The 27825-nt window shown below is 42.9% G+C and overlaps 1 protein-coding gene across 2 annotated transcripts in view; it reads left to right on the forward strand.

Annotated features, from left to right (window-relative positions):
- Window positions 1-24366, forward strand: part of LOC137639108 (uncharacterized) — a 74702-nt gene extending 50336 nt beyond the window's left edge. Inside the window, exon 2 of one of the 2 annotated variants that reach the window (XM_068371425.1) lies at window positions 23588-24366. In XM_068371425.1, the coding sequence (XP_068227526.1) occupies window positions 23588-24366 (779 nt within the window). The remainder of the gene's footprint in view (window positions 1-23587) is intronic. The other variant, XM_068371426.1, reaches the window with a different exon arrangement.
- Window positions 24367-27825: the final 3459 nt, after the last annotated feature.

A 27825-nucleotide genomic window follows, 5' to 3' on the forward strand; every position in this document is an offset into this window, starting at 1 on the left:
AAAGAAGGATAGAATTGCGTGTTTCAGGTACAAACCACTTAAAGTTTCGAGTTCAGTGAAATAAGTGCAAACAGAAATTCAAAAGTGATAAGTGATTTGCGCAAAGTGTGTCAGTGTTGTGCGTGAGGGTACTTCTTGCGTGCCAGTCGTCCTCCCAGTCCGGGACCTCTTGCAAGCTCCCAAGCCCAGGGGAGAAGCAATGTCGAAGGGCAAAAGGGTTCGGCAGGCCTTGATCGGCGCACAGAAGTATCCTCGGTGGTTGCGGGCGTGTCTTACAGAGACCGTCACTCCCACCCGCAGACGATTGAGCCCTTATTTTACTCGTCTGCAGAAGAAATTTCGGGGAGATAACGCTGGACTCAGGTCTCAAGACCTCTTAAACGTAAAGTCCAGACCTCTAGAGTTCAACAACCCGGATGCAGTCATTGGGTTAGCTCTGACTCTCCGCAGTCATCAGGTGACTGCACACCTCCTAAGAGAGGTAAGGTGATGCCGCAACAGACCTCATCTTCTGTTAAGGCTTTGCCTCAGCAGACCTTAGCGTCTGCCGACCCCAAGATGACTTTGCTGCAGTCCATGCAGTCACAGCTTGCGGTCTTAATGCGTGAGTGTCAGGCTGAGAAGGTTACACCTCCTCCTGCGATCGCTCCGCCTCACCGCAGTCCAGTCTGCCAGGCGTACGATGTTGAGGTTCCTCAGGATACCTTACCGCGTACTGAGTTGCCAGTTACCAGCGGTGTGCAGCAACCTCCGCCTTCCTTAAGGCAACCTCAGCAATGGGAGCAGGAATCTTATGCCTTACTTCCTCCGCTTCCGCTTGCGGTTCCACCAGCGAGGCAACAATCTCTTGAGGTACGACAACCTCTTCCATCAATGAGGCAGCCACCTCAGCACTCGCTGCAGCTTAGGCTAGCACCTCAGGAACCTCAACTCGCGAGACAAGAACTGCGTTCTGCGCAGCCGCTACCTCAACTCTCGCAGCTCACACCTCAGGAACCTTAACTCGTTCCTCAGGAACCTGCTACTGCGCATCCGCAACCCTTACAGCAAGCGCAACTCTTGAGGCAGCAACCTCATGCTATGAGTCAGCCACCTCAACGCATGCATCTGCCACTTTCTCCTCAACTTGAGCCTCTTCCCATTCAACTTGGAAATAACAAATGACAATAATAACACCTCATTACTTTCATAACTTGCATTTGTAATCATATTCATGTATGCCTACACAAACATTATGATAATGGAGGTTATTTGTATTACTTATATAAAAATATATATGTATTCCTTGCAATATATTTTTAACAATATCGCAAAATATGGCAAAAATATCTTCAAAACAAAAATGAATCATGAGTTATGAATGTAAGGTAAATATTATGTTGATATTAAAACCCCATGCAAGCATGCATGAAGTAATGCAGTGTTGCCAACAGGGCGAGTTTCCCTTTCCTGAGGTGAAGTAGATTATAGTACATTTAGTGTAGCTTAATTCTACGATTATCATGCCGGCTATCAAATTCATCAACAAAACAGTCTAAATCAATTCCCTCGGCACGTGCACTTTCAATGGACGGTAATGCGATATTACTCACTCTAGCACTGGTCATGGAATTTCTGAGAAATGTTACACGCCATGCAACACGCTCTGCTTACCTTACAGCATGCTCTACATACAGCATGCTCTGCATACAGCATGCTCTGCATACAGCATGCTCTGCATACAACATGCTCTGCATACAGCATGCTCTGCATTCAGCATGCTCTGCATACAACATGCTCTACATACAGCATGCTCTGCATACAGCATGCTCTGCATTCAACATGCTCTGCATACAGCATGCTCTGCATTCAGCATGCTCTGCATACAACATGCTCTGCATACAGCATGCTCTGCATTCAGCATGCTCTGCATACAACATGCTCTACATACAGCATGCTCTGCATACAACATGCTCTGCATACCTTACCGCATGCTTCTCAGTCACACATCTTTGGTTGTTGCCAACTCACTAGACTGTCAAGCAGTTTCATACGTTGCCTTCTAGTCTGCTGCTTTTGCACCATTGAAACCCTCACTGAGAGAACTTAGCTTTTCTCGGATATGGTCCCTGTAGATGAGAAAGTGCTTTTCTCCCTCCTTCTGATATTCCCTTGAGGACTCTGTCATTTGGAGAGGAGCCTTTAGCTGCTTAGCCTCCTATGGACTTTTATTTAAGCATAACATGCTTCCAGGGAAGGTAATGGTTCCACTTCAGTCACTAACCCCGTCTGTTACCACACCTGCTCCCATAGACCTTGAGCTGTGTTGCAAGACATGCAGTCCAAGCTTAGTCCTTGTTAAAGGATTTTTTGTTTACGGAGTCAGTGTGTCACTGGGAAGACGTTCAACAACCAGCAGAAGTGACTTGTTGTGACGCAGTGCGGCAACCTCAGCAACCCGATAAGGAGTTGTCTGTACGACCCAGACAGTCTAGACAGCTTCGGGTTGTCACTGTACTTCCTCGCTTCCCCATGGTTGACAGTTCACAGACTGTGCAGCAGTACCATGATCTTGTGTCCGGCTCCGTCAGACGACTGGCTTTTAAGAGCTCCCACAAGTCGTCGCTGTCTGGAGATTCTCAGATGGACTATGGATCTGACCAAGGAACTGGGCCTCCTGGTCAATTTTGAGGAGTCTCAGCTCATCCCATCCCAGACCATTGTCTCCCTGGGTATGGATCTTCAGAGTCGAGCTTTTCGGGCTTTTCCGTCGGCCCCAAGGATCTTCCAAGCCCTAGAATGCATCCAGAGCATGCTGAGAAGGAACCGATGCTCAGTCAGGTAGTGGATGAGTCTAACAGGGACACTTTCATCGCTGGCCCTGTTCATCGTGTTAGGGAGACTCCACCTCCCCCCCTTCAGTATCATCTAGCTGCTCACTGGATAAAGGACATGACGCTAGAGACGGTCTCAGTTCCTGTTTCCGAAGAGAGGAGGTCTTCTCTCGCGTGGTGTAAGAACAGCTTTCTTCTCAAGGAAGTCTACCTTTGGCTGTTCAGAAACCCGACCGCCGTCTCCTCTCGGACACATCAGACACGGGCTGGGGTGCGACTTTGGACGGACAGGAATGCTCGGGAACATGGAATCAGGAGCAAAGGACACTTCACATCAATTGCAAGGAGTTGTTGGCGGTTCTTCTGGCCTTGATAAACTTCAAGTCCCTCCAGCTTAACAAAGTGGTGGAGGTGGACTCTGACAACACCACAGCCCTGGCTTACATCTTCAAGCAGGGAGGGACTCTTTCGTGAAGTTGTTCTAGATCGCAAGGGACCTCCTCATCTGGTCTAAAGATCGAAAGCTCACGCTGGTAACGAGGTTCATTCAGGGCGGTATGAATGTCATGGCAGATCACCTCAGCCGGAAGGGTCAGGTCATCCCCACAGAGTGGACCCTTCACAAGAATGTTTGCAGCAGACTTTGGGCCCTGTGGGGTCAGCCAACCATAGATCTGTTCGCTACCTCGATAACCTAGAGACTCCTGTTGTATTGTTCTCCGATTCCAGACCCAGCAGCAGTTCACGTGGATGCTTTTCTGCTGGATTGGTTCCATCTCGACCTGTATGCATTCCCGCCGTTCAAGATTGTCAACAGGGTACTTCAGAAGTTCTCCTCTCGCAAAGGGACACGGCTGACGTTGGTTGGCTCCGCTCTGGCCCGCGAGAGAATGGTTCTTAGAGGTACTGCAATGGCTGGTCGACATTCCCAGGACTCTTCCTCTAGGAGTGAACCTTCTACGTCTACCTCACGTAAAGAAGGTACACCCAAACCTCCACGCTCTTCGTCTGACTGCCTTCAGACTTTCGAAAGACTCTCAAGAGCTAGGGGCTTTTCGAAGGAGGCAGCCAGAGCGATTGCCAAAGCAAAGAGAACATCCACTCTCAGAATCTATCAGTCTCAAGGGGAAGTCTTCCGTAGCTGGTACAAGACCAATGCAGTTTCCTCAACCAGTACCACTGTAACCCAGATTGCTGACTTCCTGTTATATCTAAGGAAAGTAAGATCCCTTTCAGCTCCTACGATCAAGGGTTACAGAAGTATGTTGGCAGCGGTTTTCCGCCACAGAGGCTTGGATCTTTCCACCAACAAAGATCTACAGGACCTCCCTAGGTCTTTTGAGACCTCAAAGGAACGTCGGTTGTCCACTCCAGGCTGGAATCTAGACGTGGTCCTAAGGTTCCTTATGTCATCAAGATTTGAACCTCTCCAATCAGCCTCTTTTTAGGACCTCACATTAAAAACTCTTTTCCTCGTGTGCTTGACAACAGCTAAAAGAGTAAGTGAGATCCACGCCTTCAGCAGGATCATTGTTTTCACATCTGAAACGGCTACATGTTCCTTGCAGCTCGGTTTTTACTAAACGAGCTTCCTTCACGTCCTTGGCCTAAGTCGTTCGAGATCCCAAGCCTGTCCAACTTGGTGGGGAATGAACTGGAGAGAGTACTTTGCCCAGTTAGAGCTCTTAGGTACTATCTAAAAAGGTCTTAACCTTTACGAGGACAATCAGAAGCCTTATGGTGTGCTATCAAGAAACCTTCTTTTCCAAGTTCTAAGAACTCAGTTTCTTACTATTCAGGCTTCTGATTAGGGAAGCACATTCTCATCTGAAGGAAGAAGACCTTGCTTTGCTGAAGGTAAGGACACATGAAGTGGGAGCTCTGGCTACTTCAGTGGCCTTCAAACAGAGCCATTCTCTGCAGAGTGTTATGGATGCAACCTATTGGAGAAGCAAGTCAGTGTTCGCATCATTCTATCTCAAAGATGTCCAGTCTCTTTACGAGTACTGCTACACCCTGGGACCATTCGTAGCAACGAATGCAGTAGTAGGCGAGGGCTCAGCCACTACATTCCCATAATCCCATAACCTTTTAACCTTTCTCTTGAATACTTTTTATGGGTTGTACGGTCGGCTAAGAAGCCTTCCACATCCTTGTTGATTTGGCGGGTGGTCAATTCTTTCTTGAGAAGCGCCGAGGTTAAAGGTTGTGATGAGGTCCTTTAGTATGGGTTGCAGCCCTTGATACTTCAGCACCTTAGAGTTGTTCAGCCTCCTAAGAGGAACGCTGCGCTCAGTAAGGAAGACGAACTTATTTAAGGCAGAGTAATGGCTCAAGTCGACTTCCTTACCAGGTACTTGTAATTTCATTGTTATTTTGAATAACTGATAATATGAAATACGGGATACTTAGCTTCTTGATATACATGTACACTGGTTTTCACCCACCTCCCTGGGTGTGAATCAGCTACATGATTATCGGGTAAGTTTAATATTGAAAAATGTTATTTTCATTAGTAAAATAAATTTTTGAATATACTTACCCGATAATCATGATTTAATTGACCCACCCTTCCTCCCCATAGAACCAGTGGACCGAGGAAAAATTGAAGTGGTGTCAACAAGAAGTACTGCAGTACCTGGCCACAGGTGGCGCTTGTGAGTAGACCCCCCTCTTGTATAGCGATCGCTGGCGTATCCCTTCCGTAGAATTCTGTCGGGCAACAGAGTTGACAGCTACATGATTATCGGGTAAGTATATTCAAAAATTTATTTTACTAATGAAAATAACATTTTTTATTAGAAACCTTTAATGGTCTATGGGCTTCCCATACATCTCCTGATTCCTGGCATACTTCAATTGTAATTCCAGGCCACAAGTCTGGTAAAGACCCAGAACTGCCATCTAGTTATAGGCCCATATCCTTGACCAGTTGCATATGCAAACTATTTGAGAGAATGATCAACAACAGACTTGTGTGGTATCTAGAATCAAAAAATCTTTTATCTAACAGACAGTTTGGTTTTAGGAAGATCCGAAGTACTCTAGACCCTTTGCTGATGTTATCAAGGGAAATTTCAAATGCGTTTTCTAACCAAAACCAGGTGGTGGGTGTCTTTTTTGACCTCGAAAAGGCATATGACACCACCTGGAGGGGTGGTATTTTAAAGCAATTGGCCTCGTGGGGTATAGGAGGACATATGTTCTCTTTTATTGAAGAATTTTTATCAAACCGCTCAATTAAAGTGAGAGTAGGGTCAGAACTATCTTCATCCTACATGCAAGAAGAAGGTGTCCCCCAAGGCAGCGTATTGAGTGTGACCTTGTTTGCTGTTGCTATTAATAGTCTCATTAGTCACATACCTCCTGGCATACAAGGATCACTATTTGTCGATGACTTTGCAATTTATTGTAGTGGATCATCTGCACTACAAGCATGCCAAAATCTTCAAATTGCAATAAATGCTGCTTCCGCATGGGCAAATTCTCGTGGATTCATGTTTTCTCCTCAGAAGACCAAAGCCATTCGCTTTACTCGTACTCGTAAAAGGGAAGAGATCCCCACCCTTTTCTTAAATGATTGTATTTTGCCATATGAGGATAGTGTCAAGTTTCTTGGAGTCATTTTCGACAAGAAAATGACATTAGGTCTCCATATAAATGACCTATCTATCAGGGTTAAGAAGTCACTGAACATTCTGAAAGTGATATCGCATTTTGATTGGGGTGCTGATAGAACAACTTTGCTTAGAATTTATACATCTTTGTGTCTGAGCAAGTTAGACTACGCATGCCAAATATATGGGTCAGCTACAAAGACTTTACTTGGAAAACTTGATATTGTTCACAATGCTGGGCTTCGCATCTGCACAGGTGCTTACAAAACATCTCCCATTGACAGTCTCTATGTTGATTCTGGCATACCTCCCCTTTCCATTCGCAGAGAGGAGTTGAGTTTGAGGTGTTTAGCTAGGTCCCTTGCTGTGAGAAACAATCCTAACTGTAAATATGTTAGGGCGCCTTTAGATCGGGCTCCTAACAGATCTAGAGTGCCTAAGCCTTTGGAAGTACAGCTGAAAAATGATGCTAGAGAAGTAGGCTTGTTAACAGCACAGATAGCAGAGGTAGGATATCCCAAGTCTCCTCCTTGGTGTAATCCACCTGTTAAAGTATGTTTTACGGAAGGAGGGAAAAATACCTTACCTAGTAGGGTAATGAAAAGTGAGTTTTTAAATCATGCTGCTCAACATCATGGGAAACATGTTTTTACAAATGGCTCCAAATCGGCTGCAGGAGTTGGAAATGCAGCTGTGGTGGGGGATATTGTTATTAGAAGGAAACTCCCATCCTCTTGTTCAATTTTTACTGCTGAGCTGTACGCAATAATTCTCGCAGTCCAACATATTTTTAAAAATGGCAACCAAAATAGTTTTTATACAATTTTTACGGATTCCAATAGTGTTTTACTCTCATTAAAACAAATTATGCCAGGCCATCATCTAGTACAAGAGGTGCTTGACTGGTTAGTACTTCTGCAGTCTAGGAAGAGTATCAGTGTTCACTTCTGTTGGGTCCCTGCCCATGTTGGGGTGGATGGAAATGAACAAGTTGATAAGGCAGCAAAGGAAGCTTCAGGGCTAAGTAATCCATCCCCCTTGAGTATTCCTTACAAAGAACTTAAAAGTGAGATTCATCTTTACTGTAAAAATAAGTGGCAAGCTCGATGGTCTGAACTGACCACCAATACAAAATTGAAACAAATCCACCCATTGGTGGATAAATGGTCATCTTGTAATTCTACAAGTAGAAGGGATACCATTATTATAACTAGGTTGCGTATTGGCCATACACATGCAACGCACAATTATTTAATGAAGAGTGGGGAAGGGAGACAGGCCCCTCTTTGTAATACCTGTCAAGTGACAATGAATGTTAAACATATTTTAGTCGATTGTCCTGTTTTTAATCTTCAGAGGAGGACACATTTACTCCAGGACAAACCTTTAAGAGATATGCTGGGGGAAAACTGTAATACCCTGAACTTGAGAAAATTTATACAAAGTATTGGGTTATATTACGAGCTATAATTGATTTTATTAATTTATTTATTTATTTTACCCTTTTAATCCCTATTTATTTCACATCTAGATTTTATTGTATGAAAGTGTTACGATTTGTATTAAAGGTTAAAATGATACTAAATGGTGTGAGTGTACAGATATGATTGAATGATTTTCGTTATATAGCGCTGAATGGCCTTTGATGCCCCAGTGCTTGGCTTAATGCCTAAATCCTATATTCAATTTAATTCAATTCTTACTGGGAGATATGAATGGTAGACATCCTTTATGGGGTGATGTTTTGGCCAACACAAGGGGCAATATTATCTCATCAATTGTGGAGAATGAGGATGTGGGGCTCCTTAATACAGGAGAGCCCACGCACTTCCATGTTCAGACAGGTACCTTGTCATGCATTGACCTTTCAATTACAAGCTGTAACTGCCTTCTTGATTTTGGTTGGAGGACATTAGATGATTGGCATACTAGTGATCATGCACCAATTATTATAAATACCAACAAGGGTCCGCCTTTGCAAAGATTGCCACGTTGGAATCTAGACAAGGCAGACTGGGTTAAATTTTCTGAGCTAAGTGAAATCGAAGGGAGAGCAGAACAGTTTGAAAGTATTGATGATGCCATAGACCTACTGAATGGAACTCTTCATACAGCAGGAATCAATTCGATTCCCAAAACCACAGGACTATTCAAAAGACGACCAGTCCCGTGGGGGTCCTCAGAATTAACAGCCTTGCACAGAGCCAACAGAAAATCCCGGACTAGATTGCGTAGACGCCATACTGATGAAAATTTGATATCAAACAAAAAGTGTAGAGCACAGTTCCGTCGTGCCATGAAAGAAGCTAGACGCCAATCTTGGGTGGCTTTTGTTTCTTCCATTAATAGTAGAACACCACCATCTTCTGTATGGAGGAAAATAAAAAAAATTGCAGGCAAATTTACCCCGAACCCACCACCAGTGTTGAAAGTGAATGGTCAGTTTGTGACTGAAGGAAATGAAGTTAGTAATGCCCTGGCTGACCATTTTTCAAATGTATCGTGCAAGAGTGTAGCAGCTCCTGGTCACCAGTACAGGAGCATTGAAGAAAAGAAAATTTTAAATTTTGCAACAGGAAGGGAAGAATCGTATAATTCTCCTTTTACTGAAAGAGAACTTGATTCCGCACTCGCTACGTGTAACGATACAGCTCCTGGACCCGATGGAATTCCATATGCAATGGTTAAACATGTACATTTTAATACAAAGTTATTTATTTTAAGTATTATTAATAGATTATGGCATGATCATAGTTACCCAAGTGTTTGGGAACTAGCCATTATTTTAGCCTTTTTAAAACCTGGTAATGACAAGTTTTTAGCAGCAAGCTATCGACCAATTGCATTGACATCTTGTTTATGTAAAATCATGGAGAAGATGGTCAATGTAAGGTTGATGTGGTACCTTTAAAAGAAGGGTATTTTATCACCGACTCAATGTGGATTCAGAAAAATGCACTCAACAACTGATGTGTTAATAAGACTTGAGTCCTCTATTTGTGAAGCCTTTGCTTCCAAACTGCACCATGTGATAGTTTTTTCCGACCTTGAAAAGGCATATGATACCACATGGAGATATGGTATGCTTAAAACAATTCATGAACTAGGATTAAAAGGAGAACTACCACTATTTATTCAGTCATTTCTTTCGCATAGAGTTTTTCAAGTGAGAGTGGGGGAAACTCTATCAGAGAGTAAGTGTCAGGAAGAAGGAGTTCCTCAGGGGAGTGTGCTGAGTGTAACCCTTTTTGCACTAGCAATTAATGGGATATCCTCAGTCATTCCCCGGGATGTTCTCTCAACATTATTTGTGGATGATCTCTCAATATCATTTGCTGGCACTAGAATGGCAATGGTTGAGAGAAAAATCCAACTCTCTATCGATAAAATTATCCAGTGGGCTGACATGAATGGATTTAAGTTCTCGACAAGTAAAACTACCATTGTCCATTTTTGTCGTATCCAGGGAGTACATCCAGACCCGGATATATACATTAAAGGTCAACGGATACCATGTGCAAGTGAAGCTAAATTTTCAGGTTTGATATTTGATTGTAGGCTTACATGGGTTTCTCACTTAAAAGCGTTGAAAGCTAAATGTGTTGAAGTTCTGAATATCTTAAAAGTATTGTCCCATACATCATGGGGGCCAGACCGCAATACTATTTTAAAATTATACAAGGCCTTGATTTTTTCCAAAATTAGTTATGGATGTGAAATATATTCTTCAGCTACCCCAAGCCGGTTAAAAATATTAGACTCGATACATCATGCAGGTATTAGATTGTCTACAGGAGCTTTTAAAACCTCGCCTATCCCAAGTCTCCTTGTTGATGCTGGAGAGTTACCTCTAGACCTTTACTGAATGTCTCCCATTATTCGGTATTGGTTTAGATTGCAAAGACTCCCTAACTCTCTAGCCTTTCAGACTGCAAGCCTTGTAAGACACGCATCATACTTTGAGTTGCACCCAAAATCTCCTCAACCTTATGGCTTTCGGGTGAAACGATTATTAAATAGTCTGGATATAATTAGAAATAAGGTACTTCCATTCAAGGTATCATCAACGCCTCCATGGAAGTTACCAGAGTTATCTTTTTGTAAATATTTTATTGGAGATAAGAAGAATATGTCAGACCTAGAAGCCAGGTCTCTTTTTAATGAACATGTTAAAGAACATAGAGGATCAACTTTTATCTATATTGATGGCTCTAAATCTGATGCTGGCGTTGGATTTGGAGTACATATTAATGGTTTTAATTGTAGAGGTGCACTTCCTCTGACCGCTTCCATATTTACTGCCGAACTGTATGGCATATTAATCGCTATTGAGAAAATAGCGTTGGAGTAGGAGGGTAATTTTACAATTTTTAGTGATGCAAGGAGTGTCCTTCAAGCTATAGAAGTTTTTAATTCTAATAACCCTCTAGTTTTAAAGATTTTAGAATGGCTTTTTATTATTGGACGGAGAGGTATAACAGTTCAATTTTGTTGGGTTCCAGCACATGTAGGTGTGTCTGGGAATGAGAAGGCAGATTCACTGGCTAAGAAGGCTGCATCCGAGTTGCTGCCAAGAAGGTATCCCATTCCCTGTACTGATTTCTTACCTGACATCAAGAAATTGGTTTGCAATAAATGGCAACAGCAATGGGATAGCCTAGATGGTAATAAAATGCGAGAGGTAACAAATGTCATATCTCCATGGAGGTACAATATGATGCCCTGAAAATGGGAGACGTCTCTTTGTCGTCTCCGTATTGGTCACACTCGGTTGACACATGAGTTTCTGCTGAAGGGCCAACACCAATCGTATTGTGACGACTGTTTAGTACCTCTAACAGTGAGGCATTTGTTGACCGAATGCCCCAATTATAACAACTTAAGGAATAGATATTTGTTTGAGGCTCGAGGTGAGGGTGGCAGGTTCATCCTTGCCAAGATTTTTGGAAATGATGTGTCCTACTATGCAAGTGGCATTTTTAGATTTATTTCAGAAGCAGGTCTTCTGAAAACTATTTAACTTTTATGACATTCAACTTTTATGATTTTAATTGAATACTCTTTTATTTTTATTTTATTTTATTTTTTATTTTTGTATACATAAATTAAATGTTACCGGCATCAATGACCTTAGATGTCAGGATGCCTGAAAACTTTAAATCAATCAATCAATCAATCTCTAGCTATGCCCACCTGCGAGGAAAAGTGGAAAGAGGTACATCTAACCTTCTCCATCTCGAAGTTGGATCTGGAGATAGCAGGCCAGCAGTTTATTGAGAACCTTCTAAAGTTGCCAAACCATCTTTTGAGAAGGGAACAGGAGACAAAAGATAGTTTTGCTGCCTCCCTGTCTCATCAGAACTGCTTGGAAATGTGTGCAGGCCTTAAATAACACCCCACCTGTGATGGATTTGTATGCTTTTCTCAGGTCAAAAAAGGACCTGTAGAGAGCATGTTTGCTGCAACAACGGTGAAACATGAGCCCAGAAAGTCGATTTCATCATGTATCTGGGGCGAAGACCCTTTCCCACAGGAAGTGGTCCAAGAAGTCATTGCCAAAGCCACCACGGAGAATAGCAACCTTCTCCAAAAGTGGAGGAATTCTTCATTAGAACTGCAGAATATCCGACCATGACTCCGGTGCCTCAAATGGTACCCCAGCCACAAACCACCTTCCAGATGGTCCCTTAATAGCTGGTAGCCAGTCATCTGTGTTTAATCCATGCTTTGAAAGGCACTCGACCACCTTTCGTCCCTACAAAGGTAAGGGCCCAAACAGAGGATCCTCCGGAAACCCCCCAAGGGTGGAGGAGGACGCGGTCACAGAAACAAGTCCTCAGGAACCTCTAAACAATGAGAGGTTCCAGGTAGGAGGCAGACTTTTCCACTTTCTGGATCGTTGGACATTTGATCCCTGGGTCCACAGCCAAATTATGAATGGACTTGATTGGAAATGGAACAAAAATCCTCCTCACTTTTCAAAAATTCTGCCAATACCACCCCCTTATTGGAAGAATATACCTCAGAACTCTTGAACAAGATGGTCATGAGAAAATCGAAGTCCATCAAAATTCCAGGGAAGGCTGTTTTGTGTTCCTAAGAAAGGCTCGGACAAACCCAGAGTCATTCAAGACTTGTCTCCACTTAAGTTCGTCGAGAACAACTATGCTCCGAAGGAGTACAAGTAGTAGCATACATGGACTATTGTCTGGTGCGGGCAGCATCCAAGATTACTTGTCTGCAAGCGGCTGGAAAGGTGATCCAGTTCCTGGAACACCTGGGCTTCAAGATCAATCGCTAGAAGTCTCGCCTCTCTCCAGCTCACAAGTTTCAATGGTTAGGAATCCATGGGAACTTGCAGTCACACCACCTCTCCATTCTATTATAGAAGAGGAGAGAAATAGCAGCATCTCTCAAGAGACTAATCCAACACGAGAATTTCCAAACGCCAACAGGAAAGAGTACTGGGCTCTCTCCAGTTCACAGTAGTGACAGACCCGGTGCTAGAAGCACAGCTAAAGGATGCGTCAGGAGTCTGGAGATGATACGCATCAAACGCTCAAAGAGATCAACAAGGTTGACACCAACCCGATTGCGCACGCTATTAAGGCCGTGGACTACAAGTAAGAGCCTAGCACAGACGATTCTCTTGCAACCACCACAAACATCAGTGGTGATACACACGGACGCCTCCCTGGAAGAATGGGGAGGCCATTCGCATGAAATGAAAGTGCAAGGAATTGATCCCTCCAGTTCAAAAACTTTCACATCAACATCTTGGAGGCTATGGCAGTCTGCCTGATGTTGAGGAGACTATCCCCTCTCAGAGCAGTCCACATCAGACTGATCCTCGACAACAGGGCAATAGTAATATGTCTAAATCGACAAGGCTCGAGTTCACCTCACATCAGTCACGTGATGTTAGCCATCTTCCGCTTGGCAAGGAAGAGAAGATGGCATTTATCAGCAGTTCACCTTCAAAGGTTCCGCGATGTGACGGCGGATGCTCTATCCAGGCGAAAGCCAATAGAGACAGAATGGTCCCTTGACGCAGACTCATTCTCCTTTAATTTTGATAATAGTCCCGGAACTGCAGATCGACCTTTTCGCAACGAGCGACAACAAGAAACTACCTCGTTATGTAGCCCCTTACGAGAACCTTAAGCAGAAGCAATAGACGCCATGTCTCTCGACGGGACCTGATGAAATCGTATTTACCTGTTTCCACCAACCAATCTCCTGCTAAAAGTTCTTGACAAGCTAAGATCCTTCAGAGGAACAGCTGCTGTAGTGGCCCCCAAATGGCCCAAAAACAATTGGTTCCCTCTAGTTCTGGAATTGAGACTGAAGCTTTTTCCTCTTTCGAACCCAGTTTTATCCAAACTGGTGCAGAAGTCGACTGTTTATATTTCATCCTCGAGAATCAACAACCCGCATCTCATGATTTTTTCGCCCTAGCAGCGAACAAAAAGTTTGGTATCTCGAAGAACAAGGTCGACTTCATTGTAGAGTACAAGTTAAGTTCAACCAGAAGACAATGTGAATTGTCTTGGAAGAAATGGGTATCCCTTGTGAAAACAAGGGGACCAACAGAAATTTCAACAGATTTCTCTCTCTTTCTTCATTTACCTACTTGAATAAGGGCTGACTTCCACTACGATAACCGCTGTAAGTCGGCCCTGACTAGACCTCTTCTATACGCCTTTGAGGTGGACCTCACAAGCGAAACCTTCTATAAGGTACCAAAAAACATGATCTATGCTTCGAACCTAAACAATGAGGATTTTATTCTAAAGGAACTAACACACAAAGTCAATTTTCTGTTCGCAATAGCCTCAGGGGCTAGAGTTAGTGTAATATTGGCCCTATCAGGGATGTAGGCCATATTCAGTTCCTAAACACAGGAGAACTGATCTCTTTTCCTGATCCTGCCTTTCTGGCCAAGAACGAGCTACCCACCAAGAGGTGGGGTCCTTGGAGACTTTGCCCACTGAAGGGAGATGTCTCTCTGTGCTCAGTAGAGTGTCTTAAGGTCTATCTTCGTAGAACTTCAGACTTCAAGGAAGGACAGCTCTTCTGAGGCGAAACCTCAGGATCAAAATCTATCCCTAAGATAACTGAGAGTAATGCTCACCTACTTATTCGCAGAGCGGATCCTGACAGCTCACCCGCAGGTCACGATCCAAAGAAAATTGCTTCTTCACGGAACTTCTTCCAACACAGGGGCTTTGGTAGACTCTGCTCATACACTGGGTGGAGATCAACCAGATCTTTTACAGACACTATACGAAGCAAGTACATGAAATAAAACATGTTGTGGTGGCGGCGGGTAGTGTTATAAAACCCGTCATCTAGCGCTGCGATGAACAGTGAACTGCTTTGGGACTTTCCAGTGCATCGGGTGCATGGGTACATTTACCCTCAAGTGCAAATCACAATGATGATTAACACACTGTTCCATATAGGTGTATATCTGACCAGTGCCGAGTGAACGTTGCGTCGTGGTGTTCATGCATTTCCAAAATCTGTACAAATCAGTCAGATTTTGTTTCACATCTCCATTGAGTGGCATCATTTCGATGAAATTACATATTTTTTTGACGAGAAAATATGGCCCCAGATGTGTTTTCAATGCCGGATCAGATTCATACCTGATTGAACTACATTTGATAATCTAGTTGCAAGGTAAAATACTAAATGTATTTGCGTCTTACTGCTGCTATCTCAGTTACAGACGAATAAAGCATGCTAGAGTTTTAATCAAACCCTAGAAGGGCCCAACTTGAAATCAGAGTACAGATTTCCAAGGTATGAGAAGGGTAATCTCTAAGAATTACCGAATGGAGATACAAACTTTGAATCCTTATAGTCGAAGTCGACACTTTCCCTGCAGGGGGCAGGAAGCCCTAAGCCTTAAGCTAGTGCCAAACTTAGTGGATATGACAGACAACGGTAATGTCATATATATAGGTGTAGGAGACCATATAAGGAACTCATTCAAAGTAAAGGCACTTCACAAACTCACAGATATAGTACTTTCAAGTTAATTCTCTGGTAAGCTTCCATCAGGACGACATGGCTGAGCCCAAAAAACGGATTTTGAGCAAAGCTAAAAATCTATTTTTGGGTGAGATAGCCATGTCGTCCTAATGGACCCACCCTTCTTTCGTTCGCCACTCTTCCCCCTCAAAGAGTTCAATCTATTTGGGGTGAAGATTGCTGTGTCTTATAAAAAAATACGTCCCCTGATATTATGCGATATCCTTAAAGATATATTAAGGATACTCGTGCCAGGAGTTCAAATTCTGGAGACATATGGTTAATTCTCTGGGAGTATCACTCTAGCAAATATCCCTTAGTAAGCTACCCAGAGGAACCTTCCATCAGGATGGCATGGCTATCTCACCCAAAAATAGATTTTTCGCTTTGGTCAAAATCCGTTATATAGACTATCAAAACTTAGAAAAAGCAAGAGGAAGAAAAATATAGAAAAATGGGCCTGAGTGTACCCTCAAGAAAGAGAACTTTACCCCAAGCCAGTCCTGGCACTATCTAGGACTAGAGAACAATGGTTTGATTTTGGAGTGTCCTTCTCCTAGAAGAGCTGCTTACTATAGCTAGAGTCTCTTCTACCTTTACCAAACGAAAAGTTGCTACTGATCAATTATAGTGCAGTAGCTAACTTTTCGAGTGAAGAAGAATTGTTTGGTAACCTCAAGTGTTGTCAAGTGTATGAGAGCAGAGGAGAATGTGGAAAGAATAGGCCAGACTCTACTAGGTTCGAGCCCTCCTGTGAGATTGCTGAGGAGGTACTTCAAGTGAACCGCAAGAGCTTGCCCACATCAACAGACTATTTGTCATTACGAGCAGAGTAAAGAAAAGGATCACCAGGAACACAATCTCTGCTTGAAATTGACAGGTGATCGAATGAGCCCTACACTCAAGCTCCACTTCTCTCAACCAAATTCGCAGAGCTCACAACATCAGGGGTGTTAACACATCCCTGGCATTCAAAAAAAATTACTCTGTAGCAGGTTTTACAGGAGGGTGTGTGGAAACGTCTAACAACGTTCATGGCTCATTACCTGCAAGAGAGTAGCACACGCAAATATGATGGAGGAGGGAGCGTACGTTGGCGGCAAGGCTGGGGCACCATTTGACCCCTTGTCCTTTGTCCAACAATAGGGAAAGCTCTGTTGATAACCTCGGCAATAAAAAGGATTCCTCTAACAATACTTCTCTGACCAGTGTTGTTAAAGACAATTTATCGGCACTGGTGGAAAATGATGCTTGTAATAACCGTAATACTTTACTCTCTGGTTCTGGCTCATTACCAGATCCAACAAAGAATCTGAAAATTCTCCACTTAAAAAACATACCAATTGGTTGTAGCTATGACATAATTCATGAAGCCTTCTGTAGATTTGGGGCAATCAAAGAAATTTTAATGGAGCTTAATGGTAGTAAAGGCTTTTGGGAAGCTTGGGTATCATTTTCAAGTTTTGAGATTGCTTTAGAAGCAAATAAGAATTTAGAGAACATAAAAATTGACAATTGTTTGATTTCTGGGGCTCTATGTGATAAAGCACCAAGACAATTAGAGGTATATAAACCAGAAGAATGGATGGAAAAAGAAATAGAGCATAGACTTCCAGAAGTAAGAACCCCCAAGCCCCCAACATGGATAATTGCATCTGGGAAGATAGATAATTATAACTATTATAAGATTAGTAAATTTATACAAAAAAAAAAGTTGGTTTGATTAAAAGTAAGGATATTAGTAGATACGGTAAGCAATCTGTTTTGATTAATGCTAAATCAGATACTCAAGCTCACATGCTTTGTGGCATGAAGATTGCAGAAATTAATCCTATTAAGGATATTAAACCACATATGAGGTTCAGCTATGGTAAAGGGGTAGTTTTTGATAAAGATCTATATGAATTCTCAGAACCAGAAATTCTGGACATGTGCCCTGCTAATGTTTGGAAAGTAAGTAAGATCCCTCAAACAAGCATGGTAGTTTAAACATTTGAAACCCCTGTTATACCAGATCATATAATTATTGAGAATGAAAGAGTATGTGTTCGAGAATATAAACCTAGGCCTTTACAATGCTTTAATTGTTTCAAGTATGGTCACCCTTCCCGGTACTGCAATAATACGAAGATCTGTATTAACTGTTCTTTGTTAGAACATGGCCAATGCAACAGAGATACAACCTGTGCAAACTGTAAAGATCATCATAAATCAAATGATAAAAGATGTAGAGAATACAAGAAAGAAGAAGCTGCAATCTTGCAAGCAAATGCTGAACATATAAGTGTAGGTTATGCAAAGCATTTACTCAATCGGCAACTTAATTTTGCTCGCGCGGTTAAGATACCAACAAAAGATTATAATCCACTACCCCTTACTACCACAGGGGAACCAGTGGCAGCACCTGGCCCGTCAGGTGCATCTCCCTTAGTGGTAGTAGCCCAGCCATCTGGGTCAAGTGCTCTGCCTATAAAAGCCAGAGCACAAACCTCCAAAGAGGTCAATATGGTTTCCAACACACCAAAAGTGTTGTCACCGATAGGAGCATCTCCCCTAGAGGTAGTAGCCCAGCCTTCTGGGTTAAGTGCTCGAACTGTTGAAGTTCTAGCACAATCCTCCAAGGAAGCCAATGTGGCTTCCACCACCTTAAATGTATTGTCTCAGGCAGAATCTCTACCTGATTTGATGGAGATTGGAAAACAAGATCTTCCAAAGAGGAAAAGGTCCCCATCATCCTCACCTTCATCTAAGTCAGGTAAGTGCCCTACTGCTCATGATCCTAAGGTTGACTCTTATAAAGATCCTAGAAAGAAAGAAAAGAAGAGTGGTGGCCTAGTAAAGCCTTCCATCTCCAGGCCTTACATGGCTTCATCTGAAAAGTCCCAAAAGACAAATGAGACAAAGAAAAATAATAACAAAAGATAATGTTTATCATCCAGTGGAATTGCAGAGGTCTAAGTACTAGCATTGAGCAAATAAAAACTTTAACCAGGGACTCAGACACGAAGGTAATTTGCCTACAGGAAACCAAGATCAGTGACAAACCATTTAATCCTGGACTCAATTATCATTTTTGTAGATCCCCTCCTTTGCAAGCTGCAAGAGCTCAAGGTGGTACAGGTTTTATTATTCACAAATCTGTAAAATTTGAAACAATCCCACTCAATACACCACTACAGGCATGTGCAGTTAGAATTCATATCGGGGAAAAAATTACTTTATGCTCGCTATATATTGAACCATCCTTAGAACTTTTCCTCTTAGATCATGCTGGTAATCCAAGAAGGCTTAGACTTTCTGACCTCCAAGACTTGATCAATCAGCTTCCTGCCCCTTTTATTTTAATGGGTGATTTTAATGCAAAGCATACTTAATGGGGTGGAAATGTGTGCGATAGATGGGGTAATCTTGTTGAAGAATTAATCGACAACAATGATGTAATACTAATGAATGATGGTTCTCCAACTAGGTATGATGTATTCCACAACTCTACATCAGCCATTGATTTGTCAATCTGTTCCTCATCCATTCGATTGGACTACCTTTGGTCAGTAAATGAACACCTACATGGCAGTGACCATTGGCCAATAATGTTAAATTATGTCCATAATCTTCCTTCTCAGTGTCCACCAAAATGGAAGATAGATGAGGCAGACTGGGCAGCTTATGAAAACTGTTCACACACTGATAAAGAATATGATGAATTTACATCTCCAGTGCATGCCTATCAACATCTTGAAAATATTATTGATGATAATGCTAGCAAGTTTATACCTAAAACATGCGGTTTACCTCATCGCTCTGTAGTTCCTTGGAGTAAAGAATGTGCCAACGCAAGAAAAGTGACCCGAACTTGCTTCAGAAGATACTTGAGGACAAACTATTTAGCAGATAGAATAGCATATCTCAGAGCCTGTGCCAAACAAAAAAGAATTTTAAAAAAATCAAAGAGAGCATCTTGGAAGAAATATATATCTAATATTAATACCAAAACTCCTTCAAAGGAAATATGGGACAAGATTAGAAAACTTCAAGGTAAATTCGTCCCTAAGCCTCTACCAATATTAAGGGAAAATAATAGATATATATCTGACCCCAAAGATGTAGCAAAGGTTGTTGCTAAGCACTTTGCTCATGTATCAAGTGCTGACAACTATTCCCCAGCATTTCAACAAATTAGAGCATCAACATCTGTTGTTCCTCCTGCTTCTTCAAATACTGAAGCTTTTAACCTGCCTTTTAGTATGGAGGAGATGCAAAATGCTATCTCCAGCTCTTCTTTAACTGCCCCAGGTGAGGATGGCATCCGGTATGAAATGATATCACATCTTCCAGTGGATACCAAGGAATTTTTATTAGAAACCTTTAATGGTTTATGGGCTTCCCATACATCTGATTCCTGGCATACTTCAATTGTAATTCCAGGCCACAAGTCTGGTAAAGACCCAGAACTGCCATCTAGTTATAGGCCCATATCCTTGACCAGTTGCATATGCAAATTATTTGAGAGAATGATCAACAACAGACTTGTGTGGTATCTAGAATCAAAAAATCTTTTATCTAACAGACAGTTTGGTTTTAGGAAGATCCGAAGTACTCTAGACCCTTTGCTGATGTTATCAAGGGAAATTTCAAATGCGTTTTCTAACCAAAACCAGGTGGTGGGTGTCTTTTTTGACCTCGAAAAGGCATATGACACCACCTGGAGGGGTGGTATTTTAAAGCAATTGGCCTCGTGGGGTATAGGAGGACATATGTTCTCTTTTATTGAAGAATTTTTATCAAACCGCTCAATTAAAGTGAGAGTAGGGTCAGAACTATCTTCATCCTACATGCAAGAAGAAGGTGTCCCCCAAGGCAGCGTATTGAGTGTGACCTTGTTTGCTGTTGCTATTAATAGTCTCATTAGTCACATACCTCCTGGCATACAAGGATCACTATTTGTCGATGACTTTGCAATTTATTGTAGTGGATCATCTGCACTACAAGCATGCCAAAATCTTCAAATTGCAATAAATGCTGCTTCCGCATGGGCAAATTCTCGTGGATTCATGTTTTCTCCTCAGAAGACCAAAGCCATTCGCTTTACTCGTACTCGTAAAAGGGAAGAGATCCCCACCCTTTTCTTAAATGATTGTATTTTGCCATATGAGGATAGTGTCAAGTTTCTTGGAGTCATTTTCGACAAGAAAATGACATTTGGTCCCCATATAAATGACCTATCTATCAGGGTTAAGAAGTCACTGAACATTCTGAAAGTGATATCGCATTTTGATTGGGGTGCTGATAGAACAACTTTGCTTAGAATTTATACATCTTTGTGTCTGAGCAAGTTAGACTACGCATGCCAAATATATGGGTCAGCTACAAAGACTTTACTTGGAAAACTTGATATTGTTCACAATGCTGGTCTTCGCATCTGCACAGGTGCTTACAGAACATCTCCCATTGACAGTCTCTATGTTGATTCTGGCATACCTCCCCTTTCCATTCGCAGAGATGAGTTAAATTTGAGGTTTTTAGCTGGGTCCTTTGCTGTGAGAAACAATCCTAACTGTAAATATGTTAGGGCGCCTTTAGATCGGGCTCCTAACATCTAGAGTGCCTAAGCCTTTGGAAGTACAGCTGAAAAATGATGCTAGAGAAGTAGGCTTGTTAACAGCACAGATAGCAGAGGTAGGATATCCCAAGTCTCCTCCTTGGTGTAATCCACCTGTTAAAGTATGTTTTACGGCAGGAGGGAAAAATACCTTACCTAGTAGGGTAATGAAAAGTGAGTTTTTAAATCATGCTGCTCAACATCATGGGAAACATGTTTTTACAGATGGCTCCAAATCGGCTGCAGGAGTTGGAAGTGCAGCTGTGGTGGGGGATATTGTTATTAGAAGGAAACTCCCATCCTCTTGTTCAATTTTTACTGCTGAGCTGTACGCAATAATTCTCGCAGTCCAACATATTTTTAAAAATGGCAACCAAAATAGTTTTTATACAATTTTTACGGATTCCAATAGTGTTTTACTCTCATTAAAACAAATTATGCCAGGCCATCATCTAGTACAAGAGGTGCAGGACTGGTTAGTACTTCTGCAGTCTAGGAAGAGTATCAGTGTTCACTTCTGTTGGGTCCCTGCCCATGTTGGGGTGGATGGGAATGAACAAGTAGATAAGGCAGCAAAGGAAGCTTCAGGGCTAAGTAATCCATCCCCCTTGAGTATTCCTTACAAAGATCTTAAAAGTGAGATTCATCTTTACTGTAAAAATAAGTGGCAAGCTCGATGGTCTGAACTGACCACCAATACAAAATTGAAACAAAACCACCCATTGGTGGATAAATGGTCATCTTGTAATTCTACAAGTAGAAGGGATACCATTATTATAACTAGGCTGCGTATTGGCCATACACATGCAACGCACAATTATTTAATGAAGAGTGGGGAAGGGAGACAAGCCCCTCTTTGTAATACCTGTCAAGTGACAATGGATGTTAAACATATTTTAGTCGATTGTCCTGTTTTTAATCTTCAGAGGAGGACACATTTACTCCAGGACAAACATTTAAGAGATATACTGGGGGAAAACTGTAATACCCTGAACTTGAGAAAATTTATACAAAGTATTGGGTTATATTACGAGCTATAATTGATTTTATTAATTTATTTATTTATTTTACCCTTTTAATCCCTATTTATTTCACATCTAGATTTTATTGTATGACAGTGTTACGATTTGTATTAAAGGTTAAAATGATACTAAATGGTGTGAGTGTACAGATATGATTGAATGATTTTCGTTATATAGCGCTGAATGGCCTTTGATGCCCCAGTGCTTGGCTTAATGCCTAAATCCTATATTCAATTCAATTCATTACCTGCAAGACGTAACCCACAGGAACCTTGTTACCTTTACGATAGGTTCTATGGTGACTGTACAAAACGTGGTCAGCTCTCTTGTAGGATAAGTAGGAGTCGTTCAAGGGCAGATGTTACCTGGTAGTGAGTCTAGAATGAATGTGCGAGTGACTGGCCTCTTTGTTCTTCATTCTCCCCCCTCTTGGGATTTCAGCATCCAAGGAATTCTGCAAGCTGACCTCTTCCTGATTGCAGGTGGGTACCATTGTCCTTTGTGAAACCTGGTACATATGCACAGGTGAGATAGAGTCAGGTAATGACTAGGTTAAATGCAGAGCTTTGCTCCAAGATTGTCCTTACCTGATCAAGTCACAATGCTTAGTTCACGCTCCATCCCACGTATTGCTCAAGCTGTTATCTCTCACAAATCTTAGAGTTAGCAAGACGACAAAATGTGTCTAAGAAGCTCATGCACAGCACAGTCACACCCCAGGACAGGACCCAACCTGTTGGTTGAGGACTTCCATCCCCCTAATAGTGAGTGTCCACTCTGAAAAGCGAAAGGGTTTTTTATATAGTGGTGGAACAAATGAATTTGGAAATAATTTGTATTTTTTCTAACTATACAAACCTTCAGCTCCATATGCATACTGTCCCGCCATCACCTATTCCCTGGTAAGTTATGCCTGCAAATCCAAAGTGGTGTCATGTTACCAGTGCAGGTGTCAGTGGGGTTGCCGGTCTATCCCCCCCTAACTAGATGTGAGTTCACCAAATGTCTTATGGGTAGTTTCTGCTGTTGCCAAAATAGGTTCATTGTAAAGAGCTCAAGGTTTGAATAGTTAGGAAATATACAAAGTATTGTACAATTTGTCATTTTTACAGTTTCAAGTGTGTTAGCCTCTGTGAAGGGATTATATAAAAGAATTAATTACTTCATAACTTTAACCAATTCAGTATAAGAATGTTCATATATTTGTATTTACTGTTGAAATTTATATTGATTTTTTTATTAGATTTACTTGAAGTTATACAAAATATTAAGACACTAATTTTTGTTAATTTTCATTATTATTAAAAGTATTGGGTATTTAAAATTTTTGAAAGTTGGATATGTAAAAGATAATGTGAAATAAACTTTATTTTCTATATATTGCATGCTAATTTTTAAGCTTATTTTTAATGGGATGATTTGACAGAATCTCTCTCTCTCTCTCTCTCTCTCTCTCTCTCTCTCTCTCTCTCTCTCTCATATATATATATTTTGCAGCAGACCGAAGACAGACACCAGAACCCCTGGTTCCTACCACACCCAAAGATGATGATAATGTGACAAATGCCAAAGATGAGGTAGCCTCCCTGGCTGAACGGCTCTCCCTGCATAGCATACCTAGCATAGACCGCAGCGATGGCACTGCTAGTCCTGATACCTCAGCTAATATCCCTAACCTAGCTCACACTCCTCCAAACTCACCCAAAACTCCTATTCTTGCTCACACACCTCCCTCAGTTCCTCCAACAAAGCTTTCATCTGCGAGAAATCATTCACCCCGTCCAAAGTCAAATCCCCCTTTTAAGCATTCTGGGGACAGTCAGAGTTCTAGCCAGAGCCCAGAAGACCCTCCATCCCCTGGTACTACCAACCAGCTTTCTTGTCCTGATGATTCTCCAGAATCAGATGATCCTCCACCTCCAGCCCCACCTCCCTCCAATGCTGAAGCAGCTATGTATGCTGCTTACAGGAGTAGTCCACCTTCAGTCTCTGGGATATATGGTGGTATAGGTGGTCTGTATAGTGGCAGCCATCCATCATCTGGCATATATAGTGGTTCAGCATCTCTTGGAAGCATCTATGGCTCCACTGAACCACCACCAGTACCTCCACCTCCCATTGAAGAGAGTGGTGCTGTTGGTGGCATTCACCATCGTAGAGAACATTCTCTTAATTCTATACATTCTATTCACTCCATCAACTCTTTTAAAGAATTCTATGACAAGAGTACTCTCAACCAGTTTATTTCAACCTCTCCTAAACTATCAAATAGGTAAGTGTGATTTTTTACTTTTGCTCTAAATGTACGATTATAATGACAGTACACTGATATTTTGATGAATCTTACCTCTAGGTCACATTGCATGTCTTAGAAGTGTGAACTTTTTGATTTGTTAGGTAAAATTTGTCCTGATGCAAAATACAATCCTTACGCTCTTTAAGAGTGCATTATTATTTCGGTGAAGCTGAAATCTAGTCAAAACTGAAACTTAACAGGGTTTAACTGCCCACTTAGTTAGCTGGGTTATGTTTACTCCCTCCCACCAGCACTGGTGGCTAACTGTCCCTTTTTAATTTGGTTCGGTAGTGTAGACGTGTCTCACTGTACCAGTTAATCTAAACTGGCTGGAACTGATTTCTTTGCATTTTCTTTTCAGGTGTGCTTGCCTGTGAGGATCAACCATGTGGTTTTGTCCGGGTTGGAAAGGGCACTGGTGTGGAACCTTCATCTCCGCCAAGCCAATAGATCCTCACAGTCTCTGCCCTTCGTGCCAAGGTCACTCATGCACAAAGGAATCTCTTTGTAGTGTGTGTCGGGAGTGATCGCTCTCCCAATGGACAAGCTTTCATAGGTGGAAGAAGAAGAAGAAGGCTAAGAGGAATTCTTCCGCTTCGAGGTCAGCCTCGAAAGGGAAGAAGGCTCGTCTTCTTTCTCTTCCCGCTCAATCTTTCCACTCTGACTCTGCTCGACCGGCTTCCTCCGGGATCGTTCGAGTAGAAGTAGAAGTGACGCCCTTGAAACGCTGGGACAATCTCGTGTGGGGTTTCCTCCCATTACCTCATAGAGGGGCAGTAAGAGAGTCCTCCGCGGTCTCTCTCATCTGGTGTGGCCCTTCTTATGATTGAGGGGTCCTCTGTCAAAGAAGAAGCTACAGGAGGTCCTGCGATTGGGTGTGAGTGCGTGCACATTCGAGGGCTGAGTCCTCTTCTTCTCTCCCCGATAGGAGGATAAGCACTCCTCGGAGTGACTTGTTATGAGATCGCCAGGTCTTGGGAACAAGCTTCGGCTTTGTTCCAGAGTTTGTTCAGGGACCTGATCCTGTTGCCAAGTTTGCCCAAAGGGAGTAGAAGCAACCTGGAGGACTGGAAGGTTCGCCTTCCAGTGTTGCGCAGTCTGACCTTCCGAGGAAGGAGGATGTAACACACACCCTTCTGGGCAACAGCTCCCTCGTCCTTGAGGCAGTGCTCCGTCGGAAGGAAGAGTTAAACGATCCTCTCGTTTGCAAGAGGAGAGATCTTTTACAACCCTCCTTTCGGAGCGGCAGCTCCCTCATCCGCAAGGCGATGCACTGTTGGCAGGGGAAGGTGAGGATCGTTCCTTAAGTTTGCAAGAGGAAAGATATTCCTCTGAGAGGTCTCCTCCACAAGGTTTCTAACGAAAGGTATTCGATTCGTCCATACTGCGCTCCAGTCTGTCGGAGCACAGCTTTTCTGAGCTATATGACGAAGCAGGGAGGAGGTTTCCATTTGCCCCTCCACCTCGTCATTAACAGCAAAGCACTCAGCGCTTCTTGAGACCAGTCTCGCTTGAGGTTGGTCAGGCAGGTAATTCTCCGGAGTTTACACCTATCTCGCAGCAGCATCATAAGCTCTCACCTCCTGGTCATTCCTCACCCCCGGGGTAAGGAAAGAGCCACACCTTTCTCTTTCGGGAGAACAGATGAGCAAGAGAGTCGCCCTTCTTGATGCTCTCAGACAGGATATGGTGTCACCGCCGAAGGCGGAGAAGCTTAACACATCGTCGCTTGCCATTCCTTCCAGCGAGAAGGATAGGAGAGTTTATCCGCTGGAAGCGAGGAAACAGGATTCTCATCAGGGGAACGAGGATCCTAAGCACTCTAGCGATAGCTATCCTAGGGTTGAGGAGAGCGAGCATACCAGCTTGTCTCGCCAACCAACCTCTCGCGCGAAAGCTCACTGGGGAGATGATTGAGGCGTTCCCCCCACCCCTCCCCCACTAAACGGCTGGCTCAACCTGAACCATCCAAACACAGAGAGGTTGAACCATCAGGTAACTTGTTAGCCAAGGATGGGTCTTCGTTTTAAGGCCTGGTGAAAGCGCTTAAACAAGCAGTAGGGATATCTAACAACAATCCTCCAGTGGCAGCGACGAAGATTCCTGTCATTCCTTTGGATTTGCCTAAGGGATCTAGCTATCTCTCTGCCCCAAGGCAATCTAGCCTAGCTGAAGCGCCATTACCTTTTCCATTGCCTGTTACCGAGAGAGCCTCAAGGTATGATGATTACCTTAAGACTAAGGATCCGAAGATCACAGATCCAAACTGGGAGAGGGTGGCAGTGACTCGGGTTACGGCCGTGTGGACGGTTAAAAAAAAGAGTTGTCACTTCTCCCCGAAGGGCGGAGTCCTCTAACCTTCGCGTAGACTCTCGCACTGACTGCTGGAAGCCTGTAAAGATCAAGGGCCAGGAAGTTGCTTCAACTCGATCGAAGGATTACTCTCTCTGAATTGTTTCTGAGGGTTCTAAACCAACAGAATCAATCAGGGGAGGGAATCCTCTCCTCTTTGACAAATTTGAGATTCAACCAAGATAAAGGAAAGAAGCAAAGACTTTACCCAAGAACTGGCGTTCTATAGATGTACGTCAGACTCGAGGAGAACAGTCTACCGTCTTGGCTGCTAACACAAGACCTAGGCATAGCGACCTTCCCCGGAGAGCCAATTTCGCTTCTAAAAGGTTTTTTCATTGACGAACCTCAACCTCCCCGGGCTACTATGGGTGTTAGCTTAGGAGAGGAAGAACCTTTTGACGACAGTTCAGAACATTCGGACGGGGCGCTCCCTGCTTCCACCAGCGGGAATTTCACCTCTTCGGAGTTATAAGATTCTGATATGCATCAGGAAGGTTAATAACCTGGAAGAACCTGATGACGTCATTACCAAGGGCAGGCAAAGATACAGTCCTTGACCAGTTTTCTGGCGCTCCTAAACCCTCCAGACCCAAGGTAGCTTTACCTCGAGGAGTTTTAGTTAAGGCAGGAAAAAAAAAGAGCTTATGCCCAAGTGGCTGATTTCATATTTTCTTGGTCTCGGTCCTAACAGGCGGGTTTAGCTTACACCTTGTGCCTCTTTATCTGTTTTGATGCTATCCTTCGGGTAGGGTATGGAGTGGACCATCTGGGAAGTATACTCTCATTGTGCCGATGGTGGAGAATGCAAATTTCCTTTCCAACGTATGATACTTTCTTAAAGTTCTCAAACAGGTAAACCAACAAAACAATCAACAAAAAACAAAAGGAAAATCCCACCGTTCAAGCACCGACTCCCCATCCCCTGGATATGCTGACACTCTCTCTGCCGCCCCCCAGATGCTGAAGCCTTGATGAGGATGGGGGGCTTAGGGACTAGCAGTTGGGCTCTAATTAACAATGGGAACTACTTCCCCACTGGACCTCGGTGCCCAACTGTTGATCCAACTAAATTAGTCAGCACTTT

Source organism: Palaemon carinicauda, chromosome 4, assembly GCF_036898095.1.
Source record: "Palaemon carinicauda isolate YSFRI2023 chromosome 4, ASM3689809v2, whole genome shotgun sequence".
NCBI lineage: Eukaryota > Metazoa > Arthropoda > Malacostraca > Decapoda > Palaemonidae > Palaemon > Palaemon carinicauda.